The following is an 18,024-nucleotide window of genomic DNA, read 5'->3' on the forward strand; positions in this document are numbered from 1 at the left end:
ATACATATGCCTAGTTTGAAATTTTAACACAAAGTGGCCTGAGTCACCCAAGCAAAAAAAATAACAACACTTTTCACAAACGTTAGAGTAACAAAAAAGACTGACCAGATGTTGTTCAGACTTCTGAAGGGGACAAAGGAAACAGGAAAGGTCTTTGCTGGGCAGAGACCAAACATAAGAACTCTACACCCAGTCAGAAATATTAAGTGAATAGTAGAAAGTGAACAATGCCAATAGCATAATTCAACGATATCAGCTTGTCAGTTATTAGAAGAGGTTTCTTAGTTTTATCCACAGCTACCGTCCATCTGAATAAAAAAAAAAGTCTCATGGGGAGGAAGGAAAAACAAGTATGAAGGGACATATTGTACTGCACATTCCATCAGATTTGTTTATTTTCAAAACGAAGAGGGATTCCTGTTAACCACTGCAAGCAACAGTTATGTTTTGTTGAACCAGATGGTGGACATCCTCTCCCCTCCAAACCTTGGACTACTCAAACAATCTCTGAAGTGACCATTTCTTATATTTAAGAAATGTTTTCCGCTTCACCCTCCGATTGTTAGACGGACGCTTCTCAGGGTATGTCGCCACAGCAACCAGACACCTACAACTGGCCCGTGCCAGCCAACTCAGGCTCATGGGCTCGGGCTGCAGGGCTGTTTCTGTTGTAGCCCAACCTCTGGGACCCTTCCACCTTGCAGGGTCGCAATGGATCAGGTGCCAGCCCGACCCCAGAAGCCTACACAGCAATGCAACAGCCCCAGAGCCCAAGCCCCGCGAGCCAGAGTCAGCTGGCATGGGCCAGACATAGGTGTCTGGTTGCTGTGGCGACATACCCTCAGAGTTGTGTATTTCCCATCTGTAATGCTGCCCTGCAGTGGCTCAAGAGTGAGAGACCCAACCTCAGGGCAGACTGTTAGGAACCAGGGCACAAACCCCCAATTGGTTGTGAGTTCTATACTTAAATTTCACCAACCAATCATCAAGCGTGAACTCCTCAGACACTATAACAATCTTAACATGGAGTCACAGACATTCCTCTTGAGTACTCTCTGTCTTGCCACCCAGGTTAGCCTACCTTTGTGACAGATGGACCCTTACCCCAAGGATCACAGCAATATTCAATATCAGAGGAGTAGCCGGGTTAGTCTGGATCTGTAAAAAGCAACAAAAAGTCCTGTGGCACCTTATAGACTAACAAATGTATTGAAGCATAAGCTTTCGTGGGTGAATACCCACTTCGTCAGTCATGCGTCTGACGAAGTGGGTATTCACCCACGAAAGCTTATGCTCCAATATATTTGTTAGTCTATAAGGTGCCACAGGACTCTTTGTAGCAATATTCAGGTTACTTTGAGTCCCAAAAGACCAGGCACTTAGCCCAGGTCAATTGCACATTGGATCTCCCACCGAAGGCAGTTTATTAAAGGACTGGCTACAAGCTATCTAAAGATTTATTTATATGGGACAAGGAAACGAGAGAGTTATTTAGAAGGTCAGAACAGGTAAACATATATACACACACATGAATTCCAATCTTAAGTTTCAAAATGTGATAGAAGTTTGTATAATAAACAAGCGCTATATGTCCTTTATAGCTAATCCAGGCTAAGCACTGGGGATCTTTTTCTTATGCCTAGTAATTCTTGCCTCCCACAGTCCAAGCAGCATAAAGATACAGTTCCTCTTTGTTAGGGGTTTTTATTCCCCCCACCCTTCTGCTCTGAGCTTCAAACTCAGATGATGGGAGCAATTCACTTGCAAGACTCATCTTCATGGGGAATAAACAAAGAAATATTTTGTTCTCTTTAATGTTCCACTGTAGTCTGTCTGGTGTCGATGGGCCTTCCTTGTCGGGCAGGACATAACAGCTTCTGTTGGAGATTAGCACTTCATACTAGTTAATGCCTCTCTTCTGTCAGGTTATTTACACATAGAGGCTTACAATGTGAATGCTCAAATGTTACCTTACAACATCGGACACAGATGTTATAAGTGAGATTAATGCATGCATCAACTCACAAGCATTCAATGAAGTCTAAGCACTCAACACATTATTATAATTCTAATACCTATTTTAACAATCCTTACACAGAGGTGAGCAAGAGAGTCATTTCAACACTGTATTTGTCAGTAGTCAACTGAGGCAGGGGGACCCTGGCATGAACTAACACATGCTTGGCCAGCGTCACATTAGCAGACAATTATGCTTGCTAGATTAGGTTCCTTCTTGTGGACAAGAAAAAATGGATGCATGAGATTAAACTTGAGTGTTTAAGAAATACAACTAGAAAACCATGGCTATTCATGCAAATATATTCCCAAATGAAAAATTGTGTGCGCACGCACACATCACATGCCACAGTTCATATTTTTTGTTTTTAAAAAAAGAGATAAATAGTCTATTTCCAAATAAATTGGAGTTCTGTCACCAAAGCACCCAATCCTTTAGGGCAAGAATGTTACTCAATAAAACAAAACCAGATTTAAGACAGCACTAGTGCACTAAGTGTTAAACAGTGGCTCAGTTTTTTTTCCATATTTTACTTTTGTCATACTAAACTATTTCTTAATCAGTTTAAGTTATGGTTAAAAAAAAAAGCTATAGGAGATTAAAAAAGAAAAAACATTGTCTAAAAATATATCACTAATTGCCTGTCAAAATCACTTAGCCGCCCACCAAGTGGTTCTTATTTATTACAAAACGTATATTGATTCCCACTGAACATTATGGAATGTTGTAAACTTGGTGCAAACATTGAGGGCAACTCCACAGATCTTAGTTCCTGTGAGAAGAAGGAGGGGAAGAAGACAGAGAGATGCTCTCAGATAACTGAATCTCAAATTATTTAGCCCTTCTTACAAGTTGTGCCTTTCCATTTATAAGCAACTACACTGTGGCTAGCTGAAGCTTCAGAGTCATTTCTAAGGGCTGTTAGATGTTCTGATCATGGGGGCAAGGTCCATGGCAAAAAGCAAGGTGTCATAGCCTCCAAACCAAAAGTGGATAGAAAGAGGATCTATGTGCTACAGCAGTCACCTGAAAATCCAGGGCTAGTGATGAATCCAAGATGACCGAGTGACTATGAACCATACCAGCAAGCCCCTTAGACAGAAGGCATTAACATCACCTATCCATTCATGTAGATGCTTCCTTATGCCATTAGCATCAGTTCTACCTCATCCTGGTTTTGATGAAAAAAAAGAGTCATAGATCTGAGTGTCATCTTCGCACTGATGAAGCTGCAGGCTGAGACATCTCACTGCTTCCCTAAACTAAGCTTCAGGATCTCTGTAACAAACACACAGTATGAGAAAGCAAAAACATTCTGCTGCAATTGATCTGCCTTGGTGATTTTACCAGCCTAAGAGCTTCCTTATCCCTTCATCACAGGTAATCTGTCATGGTGACCTATGGAAACAATAAAAAGGGGAGGGCCATCTAGGTAGCAGCCCACTGATGCGGATAACAACTTGTCTTAATATTGCATTCAGCCACCAGGAAAATGATTCAATGGCTGAGCAGCATAATTCCTCAGACATCTGGAACGCTATTGGACACCTCCGTTACTACAGACAGACCATTAAAACAGGTACTATCCCAACAAAAGGATAAGTCCTGATCTTGTATACTTGAGAGTACATAGGATATTTAGCCTCAGAACATAATTATTACCTTGACAAAGATTGTCCAAGACTTGCACACGATTTTAGCTCTTGGATTCCCAATGATTTTATTTTTAAGAATGAAGCCCTGTTAGCTACAGGAAAGGTACAGCACAAGCACAGTGTGAAACGCTGACAACACACCCTTAACTCTTCTGAAGGGAACACCTGCAGGAATGGGAAGGTAATCCAGTTACCATGCCACTTTAAAGCAACCCTCCCAAGCTGAAATCTAGTCAATTTTTAAAAAATAAGTTAAAGGTCATTTCAGGTGCTAGACCTGCCTTGGAGTCCTGCAACCCATTTTTTGTGGCTACACAAATCACACTTCCTTTTGTGTATTTTTTTTCTTCTCTTTTACTGTGCAAAGGACCCAAACAAAACAAACTAGTGGATGAATGGCTGTTGGGGAGACAAACTAACAATACTGAAAGTAAACACTTAAAAAGCTATTTTTTTCTTTTTGTTTCCTTTCAGCAATAGTACAAACTATTTCACAGTTGCAAGTAAAAGCTTTTCAGACAAATGTGATTTTATTTTTTAAGTTAGAGGTGTTCCTTTAATCTCTACCTTCTCTCTGCTGACACTAACATCAAGGCTTCTGTTAGAGTCAACTGTGATAATGATTTTGCAATGTGAACTACAAAAAGCTAAAATGAGCCCACCAACTAATTTCACATGTGCAAAAATTCTCAATTACTTGGGAATCATGTTGTCAAAACCCTGCAGGACTCTTTAAAAATGTAGGGGCATCTTCAGAGTGCAAAACTATACCTACCCAAATACCATGAACAAAAAACACCTCATACAGCCAATGGAAATTAGGGCTGTTCAAAGTAAATTACATTTGCAAGGGTTTAAACTTTACAGTTCTCCCAGCTACTAACTAAGGCAGTCATGTTTCAAAGATTATGTTCTCTCACACAAGGTTCTCTGTGTGACAGGTCATCTGAGGAAGTCCGGAGATAGCCGCTAGCCTTCCTAAAGCTTAGTGTGAGATACGTATGTGCATTCCCTAAAGAAGACATTTAAGTGCAGACAACAGCAAATAGATGAATACATGCTCCCTTTTCTTTAGGCTGTCTGCCTTGCCTCATCCTTTGTGCATCAATATCAAACACCGCTCTACTGACCATGCAATTAAAAGCAAGGTGCAAATATTTAAATCTGGAGCTGCGCAGTTAGTAAGCTAGGCGACATTTCTGTATTACCAATTCCAAATTCTAAGTTTATCGTGTTCCTCAAAGTTCACTTGCTGAAATGGATGTTTGAGGACAGGTAAAGATACTTGCCATGAATTTTCTGGGCTTCTGGGTCATCCACACTGATGGCAATAATCTTCCAATCTGTCTCTCCTTCATCAATAAGAGCCATAACTCCAAGAACCTTTACCTGAATGATCTCACCAGGAGAGTGGACCTGAAAGCACAGCAGCACAATTTCTGTCTCAGAAAGGTACAGAAAAGGCTACACAGTCGCAACCTCTTTGTTTTCCTCTAACAGACCAAAAAGTTGTTCTCCTCGTTCAACTCTTCCACATTCCTGTCCAGAGTTTTACTTCCAGTCCCTAACAGATTCCCAGGTCTACTTGCCCCTCTCCAGTCTTTTCTCGCCTTTGATTCTCTCTTCCTCCTCTCTGTACAGGATCTCAGGAATTTCTTCAAGGAGAAAACTGACATGTTCTAGCAAGAATTTTCTTCCTTCCTCTCTATATTTACCCCAATCTGTGGTCCAGAGGCACCACTCATTCATCTTCTAATCCCTTCTACCTATCCCTACCTGTCCCCATCCCAAGTCCTCATCTCTTCTCTCACTCTCCTGGCTCCTTTCTCCTAGCCTTCAAACATACACCTATCTCCACACTCTAAATTCACCCTGGCCTCTCCAAATAACACCTCATCTCTCTCCTCTTCTTTTCCTCCAAGCCCCAGGAGTGTGAGGTTTCTTCCTGCTGCAGCAATTTCCTCTCCTCCAATTCCTTCTTGGATCCCTTGTAATCCAAATTCATGTTCCTCCTTTCCACTGCCACAGCCTTTACTTAGGTCACTAACAATCAGTCTCCTTCTGGCATAGTCCGAGGGGCATCTTCTGCAAAGTCATTCTCCTTGATATATTCACCACCTTTAGCACAACTGATGATTGCTACCTCCCTTCCTAACTCTGTGGACTTTCAGAATTTTTCTCCCTCCATGTTGTTACCACCTTACCACTCCAAATGAGCCTTCGGAGTCTCCTTCTCCTCACATCTCAGTCAACATCCCATAAGCGCTATACTAGACCCTCTTTCCTTTCTCTATCTCATCTCTGGGTGGCCTCTACCTACCACCTCTAAACAGGTCACTCCCAAATCTGCCTTTTCACCTAATCTATCCCCCTCACTCCAATCTCACACATTTATTTTTTTGACTCGGGTTCCTAGATTTCCCAACTGGCAATTCAAGCTCAACATGGCAAAAAAAATAAGTTCTCTCTCTCTTTTCTATTGCCGTTAAGAATTGCACTGTCCTTGTGAGTTATTCTAGCCATAAAACCTGCCATTTTTATCTCCTCTTGTCTCTCTCACTCAATACCCAAGCTTTTGTGAAATCCTGCTGGTTCTTTCTTCCCCCTCCAAAATCCACCATTTCACTGAGTTTAAGGCCAGAATGGACCACAAAGTCATACAGAAGGTCAGACTAGAAATCACAGGCCACCACTACCTGCATACAAAACCCAACAACTGAAATTAGGCCAAAGTATTACAGGAGACTAGATTATTGTGTGCCACAAGCAAATACAAGGGACCAAGGTACACCAGTGCCCAACGCCCCCACAATGGCAGTGAAATGATTAAGTGAGATATAACCTTATAATCCAGGTGAGTTACACTCACTCACTGCAGAGGAAGGTGAGCCCGCCGCCCCTCCCGCCCCGAAAATCAATGCCAATCTGAAAATTTCTTCTCAACCCCACATATGACCATCAGTTAGACCCTCAGCATGTGAGCAAGAAATAACCAGTCAAGAACTGAGAGAGAGAGAATCATTGGTGCCACCTCAGAGCTCTGGCCTCCCCCATCCAAGGTGCCATCTCCAGCCTTGGCCATCCCTGCTTATTCAGAAAAAGAAGATAAAAACACTTCCAGAATATTCCAGAGGCAGTGGGGGGAATCCCTTCCTGACCCCCTGCCTTCAGGCTAAAAACCTGAAGCATGAGCTTTTAGGAACATAAGACATAAACCTGAAGTGAGCCCCACGGTTTTTAAACCCTTCCCCTACTAACACAAGCAACCCTGTTTCCTCTCAGTTCTAACAACAGAACCTTGCCCATACATTGGCAGGGCTGGCCTTTGGGGTGGGCTGTCCAGGCCCCCGCTCAGGGCAGCCCACCAAAGAGGGCGACATGCGCAGGGTGTGGATTCCCACCTGACCTGCTGAGGGCCAGCTGGGCTGACAGAGGCGGCAAGCAGACAGGCAGCAGCACTGGAGAGGGGGTAGCGGGGGAGAGACCCAAGCTGCAGGGGGCAGTTGGAAGACCAGCCAGGAGCCAGGTGATCAGATGACTCCCCCCGGAGCAGTGGTTCCCTTCCTCCCCCTGAACACAAGCCTTCAGGTTCCTGACCCTGAGTGCTTTCTTAAAGAGACAGCGCACTCATACACTCAGGCGCACACACATTCCCCTCAACACAACACACACTGTCTCACACACTCTCTCTCTCTCTCTCTCTCTCTCTCCCCCTGCAACACACACAACACCAAGGCTCCCTGCATTCAGGTCACTTCCCCACCTGGGCTGTGCTGAGGCATCAGCAGCTGCTGCTCTCCTGCCCTCCCCTTACACAGCCCAGGGAGTGCATGGGGCAGAGGAGCAGCAGTCCAGTGGGGGAGCAAGCAGCAATGCCAGCTGCTTTGTGCATCCAGGTCAATTTCCCAACATGGGTGCAGGAGGGGGATGAAAGGGTTAGGGGCACAGGGGGCACAGTGCAGGGGTTAGGGGCTCAGGAAGGAGGTGCAGGGGGTAGGAGTGAAGGGGGCCCAGTGCAGGGGGCAGGTGTTGGGGTGTGGGGGTATGCACTGTGCAGGGGTTGGGGTACAGAAAGGGCAGGGGTTGGGATGAAGGGGACACACTGCAGGGGTTAGGGGAACAGGAGAGGGCAGGTGTTGGGGTGAGGAGGTGTACACAGTGCAGGGTTAGAGGCTCAGGAGGGAGGTGCAGGGGGTAGGAGTGAAGGGGTGCAGGGATTAGGGCACAGAAGGGGAGTGCAGGGGTTGGGTGAAGGAGGAACAGTGCAGGAGGTAGGGGCACAGGAGGGGGCAGAGGTAGGGGCACAGGAGGGGGCAGAGGTAGGGGTGCAGAAGGGGACAGAGGTTGGGAGTGAAGGGGGAGAAGGAATTCGGGTGAGGGAGGGGGAGCAGGCATTGGGGTGAAGGTGGCACAGTGCAGGGGTTTGGGGGGAAGGCAGGGTGGTAAGCCGATGGGGGACCAGGGGCAATGAGGGGGCACCACACCCACAAGGCCAGGGGCACCAAAATGCAAGTTCGCCCAGGGTACCATTTTCCCTAAGGCCGGCCCTGTACTTTGGTCATCCCCCAACCACAAATAATTAGTGTAACCTCTTCCCTCTGGTCAATTGCTTCCACCTTGCCCCTCTCCATTCTACCAAAATATTAAAATAACCGTGTTTATTAAGACAAACCTTTGTGCCTATTTCACACACATCAATGGGATCATTATCACCACAGCATCCTGTATCCTTATCTTTATGGTGTGGATCTTCCCAAGTCTGTTAAAGGATTGAGAAACACAATAATTAAACTCCAATCACAATTCCTTAGTTTACCTATAAATTACAGAGATTAATAAAACACCAGTAAATAAAGTTACAGCCTCTCCTTTTTCTGGCAATAGGCATGCTTAGCTCAAGAAAGATGGTAGATTTTATGAGCCCGGATAAGATAGCTGGTAGAGCACCAGCCTTTTAATCAGAGGGTCTGGGATTTAAGTCCCTCTTCAGGTACAAATGCTAAGTCAAAATTGGATGTGTTTCTAAAGATATGCTCAACATTTTGTTGGTTGGTTTTTTTAAATAAAGGGGATTGTTTTAAAACTTAGTTATTTCCACTTTTAGAAAAAGTTTGCCATCAGTAGCTATTTTCCTGCTATAAGTGACTTTGTTTTTTGTGACTTTTATATACTCTGAAGTAGGTAATTGTTTCAATTTGGGGATTTTTCTTTTCTATGTTTGAAGTAATGAATCTACTAGAAATGAGAGGGAAAAAACACGCCCACACCCACCCACCAAAAAAATATGGATTTTGGGAAGAGGTAAAAGAGCCTTGTGGTGAAATTTCTTCCAAGGTACCCTCAAGTACTTCCCCACTGGTTGCTGATGAGCAAACATCTAAATCGTGAGCAAACACCTAAATCCTTATTGTTACCAAATATGGAATTTCAGTTACTGTTTATAAACACAAAACAAAATTTTAAATGAAATATGATCAAACAAGTCTGAAGATTCCAAGTGAAATGAATCAAAGTAACTAACCCAAAAACAAAACTAGTTTAACTCAAAAACAAAAGTCACTATATTTTTTTCCTTTGTCAAAGAGGTTAAGAGATTCCAATTACACCTCTACCCCTATATAACGCTGTCCTTGGGAGCCAAAAGATCTTACCACGTTATAGATGAAACCGCGTTATAGCGAACTTGCTTTGATCCACCGGAGTGCGCAGCCCCGCCCCCCCCCAGAGCGCTGCTTTACCGCATTATGTCTGAATTTGTGTTATATCAGGTCGCCTTATATCGGGGTAGAGGTGTATTATTTACACTGCCAAATATGAATGGCCTACATGAATTTACTACCTCAACTTTGTGTAAGGGGAAAAAATGTTACTACTACTTGGTTTAAGTACTTTTGAATGACAGGAAGATGACAGTATAATCCTGTCACATAGTACAGGGAAGTAAAAAAAAATATAAATTCAAGGTTCCTTAAATACTTAACTCCTTCCTGAAATAGCACACACATTTATACATACGCCCCAATTCTGATCAAAATTTATGGACACACTAAAGCTCTGCATAAAAAATTCCTAATTTACAAATCTATCAAACAAAAACGTCGTTCTTGCTACTGATTTGCATTCAGGCAATGCTCAGGATTTATAAGGCAATTTACTCAGAAGACAGGAAGGTTTCACCATTATAACAAAAATGTTACCTGAGGGAGGGCACCATAATTCCATATATAACCCTTGTGAGGAAAGATATTGGCCACATATCGAAGCTTGCCTCTCTTTATATCTTGTTTAATGGGATTCAATGGTTCCTTGGTGGCAATCTAAGCAGATTGTGAAAGAGAGAGAGTGAGAAAAGAATTCTAAAATGCACAGCAATTAATCCTGTACCCAACTGGGTAAGAAGTTGCATTTTGGGCAGTGGGGAGAGCATGCTTGAGGTTTGGAAAGTGTGATAGCCTCACTAACTCTCCAGGGTCACATTCAAAAATCTGACTTGCTATTAATGTTTTAAGCTTCAGTGTGAAGTATTCATGGCAAAAAAAAGAAAAAAAGAAAAAAAAAAAAAGGTGGACCCAGACAAGCAAAGGCGTTTCATTATAAGGAGTCTGTCATGGTAAGCTACAAATACTGAAGGGGACCTAGGTTTGAAGCTCTGCACTTTATGGGCCAAATTCGGCAGTAACATAAATAGGGGCCCAAGCTGATCAGACAACAGGGGGTTGACAATGATGGGGAAAACTGCTTTAACTGTTAGTTGTTTTCCTCCATCTGTTTTCTCTACCCATAGTATAGAAGTTACACTTGTTCTGTACACTCATTCTGCACACTCAATGAACACCAAATTGGTGCAAGATTGGAAGCAGATTAAGTTAAATCAGAAAAAGGCACTCTTGTTCTGAAATAAGTGTCTCTGCATGGGGATCTGTTGCAAAATAGCTTATTCCACAAGAGCTATTCTGGCCAGTTTCCCCAAGTAAACGAGTCCGACTTTACCACCTACACATGTTCTCTAAGCATGTGACATACACCACCATTTAAATCACCACTGAAATTGGCCCATAGATTTCCAAAGGCGTTGCACCCATTTACACCAGGTCAGAGCTGGACATGTGCCTCTAATTATAGGTCTGCTTCTTGTATAAACACAAAGCATGCTCCAAAAGTTGTGACTGATTGTGCAATTCTGGTTTCAGTCAGGATTTTACCCTGCATTTGGCCAAATCCTACCGGTGAAAATATGGAGTAACTTCACCGAGATTGGTGATGTTTCTCCAGATGTACAGCGATGTAACTGAGCAAAATAATTTGGCCCCTGCCTGATGTTGCCAGTGTCTTGGAAGAGGCTGCTGGCAATGCAAAAATGAGAATGACCTCAAGGAAGTCAAGGAAGGCTAACAGGAAACTATGTGAACTGTTAGGGCAGAGTGACATGCAGGAAATGTGGTCTAATAAGATGGAGCAGGGGAGGCAAGTTTCAATAACTTTGTTTCTTAAATTCTTTAGATCAGATAAGAAAATCTTCCCATGAAGGGAGGAGCAGTCCAGGAGTCACAGATGTGTGGTGATCTATGTCTAATTTTGGCTTCCTACCATGGTCCAATCTGAAGGATGGTGTCTGGGACCAGGGAAGGGGTTAGGACAGGAGTGGGCAAACTTTTTGGCACGAGGGCCCCATCTGGGTATGGAAATTGTATGGCGGGCCATGAATTCTCATGAAATTGGGGGTTGGGGTGTAGGAGGGGGTGAGGGCTCTGGTTGGGGGTGCGGGCTCTGGGATGGGGCTGGGGATGAGGAGTTTGGGGTGCAGGAGGGTGCTCCAGGCTGGGACCGAGAGGTTTGGTGGGTGGGAAGGGGATCAGGGCTGGGGCACGGGAGGGGGTCAGGGGTGCAGGCTCCAAGCGGCGCTTACCTCAAGCAGCTCCCAGAAAGTAGCGGCATGTCCCTCCTCCGGCTCCTACACAGAGGCGCGGCCAGGCAGCTCTGTGCACTACCTTGTCCGCAGGCGCTGCCCTGTAGCTCCCATTGGCCGTGGTTCCTGGGTGCGGAGCCCTCTGGCTGCCCCTACGTGTAGGAGCCGGAAGGGGGACATGCTGCTGCTTCTAGAAGCCTCACGGAGTGGGGCAAGCCCTGGATCCCGCTCCCCGGCGGGAGCTTGAGGGCCAGATTAAAACGTCTGGAGGGCCGTAATTTGCCCACCGCTGGGTTAGGACAAAAATCTGGTGGGCACCAATATAATCTCTGCCAATGTGGTGTTCTAAGAATTTCCATATCCTAGCAGTTATTTGATCAGCTGGCATGGCAAAGTAAAGGCAGCTATTTCTTGTCTCTTGCAAGAAGTCAGAGGTGGAGAAGCCAGACAAGGATGTCAAGCCACATTGGAACCTGATTCTAATGGGATGGCAGGTGTCTCTTTACCACCGGAGGTCAAGTGAAGTGTCAGGTAAGAAAATAAAATATGTTTAAAAACAACCCAGATTTCAAGTTAAGCCTTTAAATGGTGCAGTGGAATTAGAAATAGACTCAACCTTCCCCTGACGTCACCTTAAAATGTAAGGTGATTTGACAGAAGAAAAAAAAAATAGCAGCATTATTTCTACAAGTATGAACTGTGATAGCGAACATAGTTTAAAATCCAACTTTCGAAGTCATTTCAGGATCTGGAAAAAAAATAAGTTCTGGACAGGGCACCAGCACAGGTAAGACTTGACTTAGCTTACCCCCAAACTTTCATAAAACCTTGGGGAAGGGAGCCCTGAAATTAATATATTACCAAGGGAACAAGCTAGTTCCTCCTGTACAATCTAGGAAGTGTTTTACCTACACTACAAATAAAGCACACCTAAGCCTTTGTATTGTCACACAGCAGAGGAATGCTCCAATCAGGCTCTACTTTTAAAATTTCAAAAGCTCATTTCCAAGGAAGAAAAAAAAACTTCAAAAGTAACTAAGTGCCAACAACTGCTCTTAGATTAAATATGATGCTTTTCGATCACCAATACAGAGAGGTCAAGATTAGGACTGGCACACTATAATTTATTCACCAGTGAAGCTCATGGAGGGATTAAATCCAAAGTTAAATAAATTACGGTACGTGTGTATTTGAGAGGAAGATTGAGTTCAGGACACTATCCTGCAACTATCCTGTTCTGCCCCTCTTATTCATGTTGAATAGCACCTTACTCTGCGCCTTGAAATCAATGGGGTTATTGAGGAATAAGGAAATACTCAATGCGAGTAAGGGAGACAAAACTAGACCCCTAATTTTTTTTAGCTACAAGAAAAACATCAGCATGAATAACCACAAAAGAACATTTTAGTAGTAAGAATTGTACATATAAAGGATACAACTGAATAAACTGACTTTCTAAAATGTTGGAAACCATTACATCACCATCAATTCTGCAAATATCTATATATTTAATAAACCAAGGTTGTTTTTTTAATTACCTCCATTTTAGCATTTGACCAGCGAGGCACTTCTACAACCATGTTAAACACTACCTAAAAAGAAAAAAAATTGAAGTATTTAAAATAAAGCTAAGTTGGTGATAAACATTTTGTGTGATAAGTTATTTCTTCTGTATCTGACAGCAATACTTGCAGACACTGACAACTCAGACATTTAATTTTCTAGATGCAACATATTTACAACACTATGGTTTCTCACATTATTCCCTCTTCCCCAAAAGTAGAAGACAGGGTAACTATTAAGGAAGACTTAGAAATCTCCATGATGCTTTTCAGTCTGGTCTATGATATATTTCTTCACACAATGCTCAATTTGCCTGTGGAACCCATGTCCACAGAATATCATTGAAGCCCACAGCTTAGCAGGATTCAAAAAGGATTGGACATTTTAGATAAAATGGATATTTAAAAAATAAACAGGCGTTTTGGAAGGAATATAAACTCAAGCATAAACACAGAACAAAATAACCCCACATACTCTGTCAAAACACTACAGTGCAAACGCTTCGCCCTCTGGGGAGAGGGTAGGAGAACAAACAACACGTGACAGATGGGTAGTTACAGCGCTAAATGCACTACTGGAAGATGCTCATATCACACTCATCTCCGTAGTATCTAAGATCCAACAGAGAATAGAATAGGGCAAAATTTAACCTCTAATTAATGTAGGTTAAGAGGAAATTATCCCTGGGGGCAGGTTATCACATAATTGCTTACTGCGGGGTTTCTTGCGCTTTGCTTTGAAGCAGCTGGTACCAGCCAGTGTTGAGTGTAGGATACTGGGCAAAACTGCTCTGATCCATCTGACAATTCCTGTGTTCCTATGCCTTATTTTCTGTGTGACAAGGTGGGTGAGGCAATATCTTTTATTGAACCAACTTCTGTTGGTGGGACAGACAAGCTTTCAAGCTTACACAGAGCTCTTCTTCAGGTCTGGGAAACTAAGGCCAGGTCACACTACAAACTTACATTGGGATAACTACATAACTCAGAGGTGTGAAAATCCCCAACCCTAATTGACGCAGTTATACCAATCCAACCCCTCGTGTAGACGGTCGATGGGAGGGCTTCTCCTGTCAACACAGTAACCGGCTCTTGCGGCGGTGGATTAACTATGCCAACGGGAGAAGCTCTCCCATCAGCATAGTATTGTCTTCACTGAAACGCTACAGCAGCACCGCTTCAATTGAAATGTAGAATCATAGAACTGGAAGGGACCTCGAGAGGTCATCTAGTCCAGTCCCTGCACTCGTGGCAGGACTAAGTATTATCTAGACCATCCCTGACAGGTATTTGTCCAACCTGCTCTTAAAAATCCCAAATGGTGTAGATTCCACAACCTCCCTAGGCAATTTATTCCAGCGCTTAACCACTCTGACAGTTACGAAGTTTTTCCTAATGTCCAACCTAAATCTCCCTTGCTGCAAAACCTGTACACCTGCCCTATTTCAAAGTGTCACTGCTAAATATAAGGCCTGAATTGATTGTTTAGCATAAGTAATTAATACATATCTCAGGGGATGATTCAAAGTGAAGTGGCCCAATTACAACCCTCTAGTCATAAGGAGAGAAAGGGTAGAGGGAGAGGGAAGAGCAGCAGAGGAAGGATCGTTAGTGGGTGACAGAGTGTTAGAATATACTATAAATCCAGTGTCTCTATTAAGACCATGATTTTTAGTATCGACCAAAGTTATGAATTTAAGCTCCCAGGCTCGTCTTTTGAAAGTGTTGTGCAGGTTTCTTTTGAGAATGAGGACTGACAGGTCCGGTAAAGAACAATCTTTGTGAGAAGTGTTCACCCACAGGTGATGTGGTGTTTTTGTCTTTTAATCATTTTCCGTGTGAGTTCATTCATTCTGCGTAACAGAAAACATAAAGCAACGGCAAAAATAAAAATATTTATTTATGGTGTATTATTGATTATAACATTTCTGTTTACATTAAAGATGCATCACAGTGCTACTGCTCCACTCAACGACAGACACACCACTCCTTTGCAGAAACTAAGGCTATGTCTACACAGTGCACCTTACAACGGCATGGCTGTGCTGCTGCAGCCGTGCCGTTGTAAGGTGCACTGTGTAGCTGCTCTTTAATTGCCAGGAGAGAGCTCTCCTGGCAACAAAATAAAACCACCTCCAACGGGGGGCGGTAGCTTCCTCATCGGGAGCACAGCTCCCGCCGATGAAGCACTGTCCACAACAGTGCTTTTCATTGTTAAAACTTTTGTTGTTCAGGGGGGTGTTTTTTCACACCCCTGAGCGACACAAGTTTTTACGACGAAAGTGCCCATGTAGACAAAGCCTAACATGATTTCTTAAAAAGAAAGATGAACCACCAAACTGACTTCATTGGAGTTGCACCAGGCTTGAATTTGTCCCAAAATGTCACCTTGCCTAAGACCCTAAGAGACTTCTTACATGAATGTAAAATGTGTAATAGATATTGCAACCTCATGCAATATATTTGGGGACCACATTGTATTGAGTTGAGATATGTTTTTTGTATCATTGTGGGCCAAGGGCTGTATTCAACTCCAGGGGGATGGACTACCACAGTTCCTCCAGGAAATAAAAACAGTAGGGTTGGTGATTAAGGTGAATCACTCAAGTTGTAAACACCTCCAGAAAGATACCTCTCCCTGAGGTTTGCATTTACCAGTTCAAACTGCTTTTTCCAGAGACCAACAGACAAAGAAAGGGCTTTTGGTACAAAAAAGGCTGAGTTTAAACTAATGCATGCTTTTGATTCAGCAAACCGACAGGACCTTGGATCCTAGGAGAACCCAACCCCTGGAAGGATTGCAAAGACTGACATCTACCAGAGCTCTATGCTGGAGTTGGAGTGATCTCTGATAAGCATGTAGGAACTTTGATTGTTTTTATATGTTTCCTCTGTGATGCTTTTACCTTAAGAATAGTTGTGCTTACTTAGAAAGAGCTGTGAGATAACTTGTAACTGCTGGCAATATGCTGTTCATAGCCTTTGGACAGAAAGCAACACAGGTTCTGGCTGTGAGCCAGACTGGCTTGCTGGGGATATCACAGTGAGGTGTAGAGGGACTGCAAGCCTAACCCCCAGTCTGGACAGAGAGACACACGGGTCTCCACACAAGAGAGGTGACTGCTGGGAGCCTAAACCTTAAGTGGGCGCTTAAGGAAGACTGGGTTGGCGGGGGGAAATAGTGTCAAAGGTGCAGTTAACCCTGAGACTGACATGAAGTACCCGGATTTTTGCTCCTAGTGATTTGCTGTATTAACGAACAAATACATTTCCAGCGCTGGTACAATAGTCTGATCAACGCCAGCCTCTGCAGTCCCAAATTTGCACCCTCTTCCCCAAATTTGAGATTTGAACTAAAAAGTGTAAGAGGGAATCTCAACAGTCACCTCTCACTGATTTTTCCTCAAGGTCGCAAGTAATTCAGTCCTCCCATAGCCAGAAGATCCCAAAACACATTCTATATTAATTTGTATAATGGTCATGCCCACAATGTGCTGTTCAAATTGATAAGACAGAATCCATTTCCTGAAAAATCCACAACCTAAGCTAATAAGCAAGGAAGAAAGCACAGAGTCCTTAAGAATCAGTTCAGTGAGAATATTCCCTGGGTAAAGAGCATCTTGAAGAAAGAGAACATAGTTATGAAAGAAGTTAAGAAAGAACATAGTTCAAAGCTGGCAGCACTGAAGAAGACAAAATTTGGATGGAAGTGTGATAAGAGACAAAAGCAGATAAGGACAGGAATGCAAGGAGTCAGTTATGGGGGGGGGTGTCCGACAACCATCTCTAACTCTCCCCCAGAGCCATTGGGCTTACTGTGTAGCATTGCGATCATGGTGGACAGGCTCTCGCAGTTGGGGAGAGATGGCAAAACACTGTTTAACGGGCCCACTCCAAAAATATTAAGGCCAATTCTGGTGTGGAGCTCTTAAAAAAAAAACAAAAAAACACAAGACTAAACAAATAATCATTTTGACTTTCATAATTACAACAGGAAAAGGACCTATAAAGTCTTGCTGAAATATTACAGGATAAACTTTCATTGCCACCAGAACTTTATTTTTGTTGTGAAGGAGACTACAGGAGATTTATCCGTAAACCTGTGTTGTAACTGCGCATTTTCCTGACTCCATCTGTAACTGTGGCGTCTGGAGAATAGAGAGATTTTTTTAAAAACCTAAATTGATCAAGAACTACTTCAGGCCTGCAGTGAGTCAAGGAAGACTCTCAGGGCCAGAGCCTCAGCTAGCATAAATTGGTGTAGCACAAGTTATTTCAGTGAAGCTACATTGATTTACTGCAGACAAGAATCTGGCCCTCAGGATTTCTGATATCGGTTGAACACAAATGGTCAAGAGCATTAAATATAATAGCTTAATAGATTAATTCATATGCAAAAAAAAAAAAAAAAAATCAAAAGGCCTCTGAGAGGTTGAGCTGCCCAAGTTTCAGCTGCTGCGGATGTTTACAAGAGTTTAATAGCTTCATGCAATCCTTATGTTTAAAAATAAAAACAGTTTGTTTATGGGACAATCAATTTTTTCCAGGGATGAACCAGAGCCCTTGCCCTGGGTGCAGAGGGTTCATGAGGGGATGGTTTTAGTGGGGATTAGGGAGGTATGTACAGGAGGATTTGACAGCTGGAGATGAAAGGAAAGAGAGAAAAGGCTGCTCATTCCTCCCTCATATAGTCTATGTTGTGTCTTCTCTTCATTTCCCTCACTTTCTCTTCTCCATTCTCCTCTCCCTTCCCTTCCTAGATTTCACCCTTACATCTTCCCAGCATCCCCTCTTATTCTCTCCTTCACAGACTCAGTCCTGCCTTTCCACCCATGAATATCTCTTGCTTCCACCATCCGTTATGGCTTGCCACAGCGTGCTGCC

General features: G+C 43.3%; 1 protein-coding gene across 1 annotated transcript in view; it reads right to left on the reverse strand.

Moving 5' to 3' along the window:
• PPA2 (inorganic pyrophosphatase 2) overlaps positions 1-18,024 on the reverse strand; it is a 49,366-nt gene that overhangs the window by 16,267 nt on the left and 15,075 nt on the right. Inside the window, exons 4-7 of the mRNA XM_054030183.1 lie at positions 13,117-13,170; positions 9,870-9,989; positions 8,345-8,431; positions 4,962-5,088 (exon numbers count right to left, since the gene is read on the reverse strand). Coding sequence (XP_053886158.1) covers positions 4,962-5,088; positions 8,345-8,431; positions 9,870-9,989; positions 13,117-13,170 — 388 coding nt within the window. The remainder of the gene's footprint in view (positions 1-4,961; positions 5,089-8,344; positions 8,432-9,869; positions 9,990-13,116; positions 13,171-18,024) is intronic.

This window comes from Malaclemys terrapin, chromosome 5 (assembly GCF_027887155.1).
Source record: "Malaclemys terrapin pileata isolate rMalTer1 chromosome 5, rMalTer1.hap1, whole genome shotgun sequence".
NCBI lineage: Eukaryota > Metazoa > Chordata > Testudines > Emydidae > Malaclemys > Malaclemys terrapin.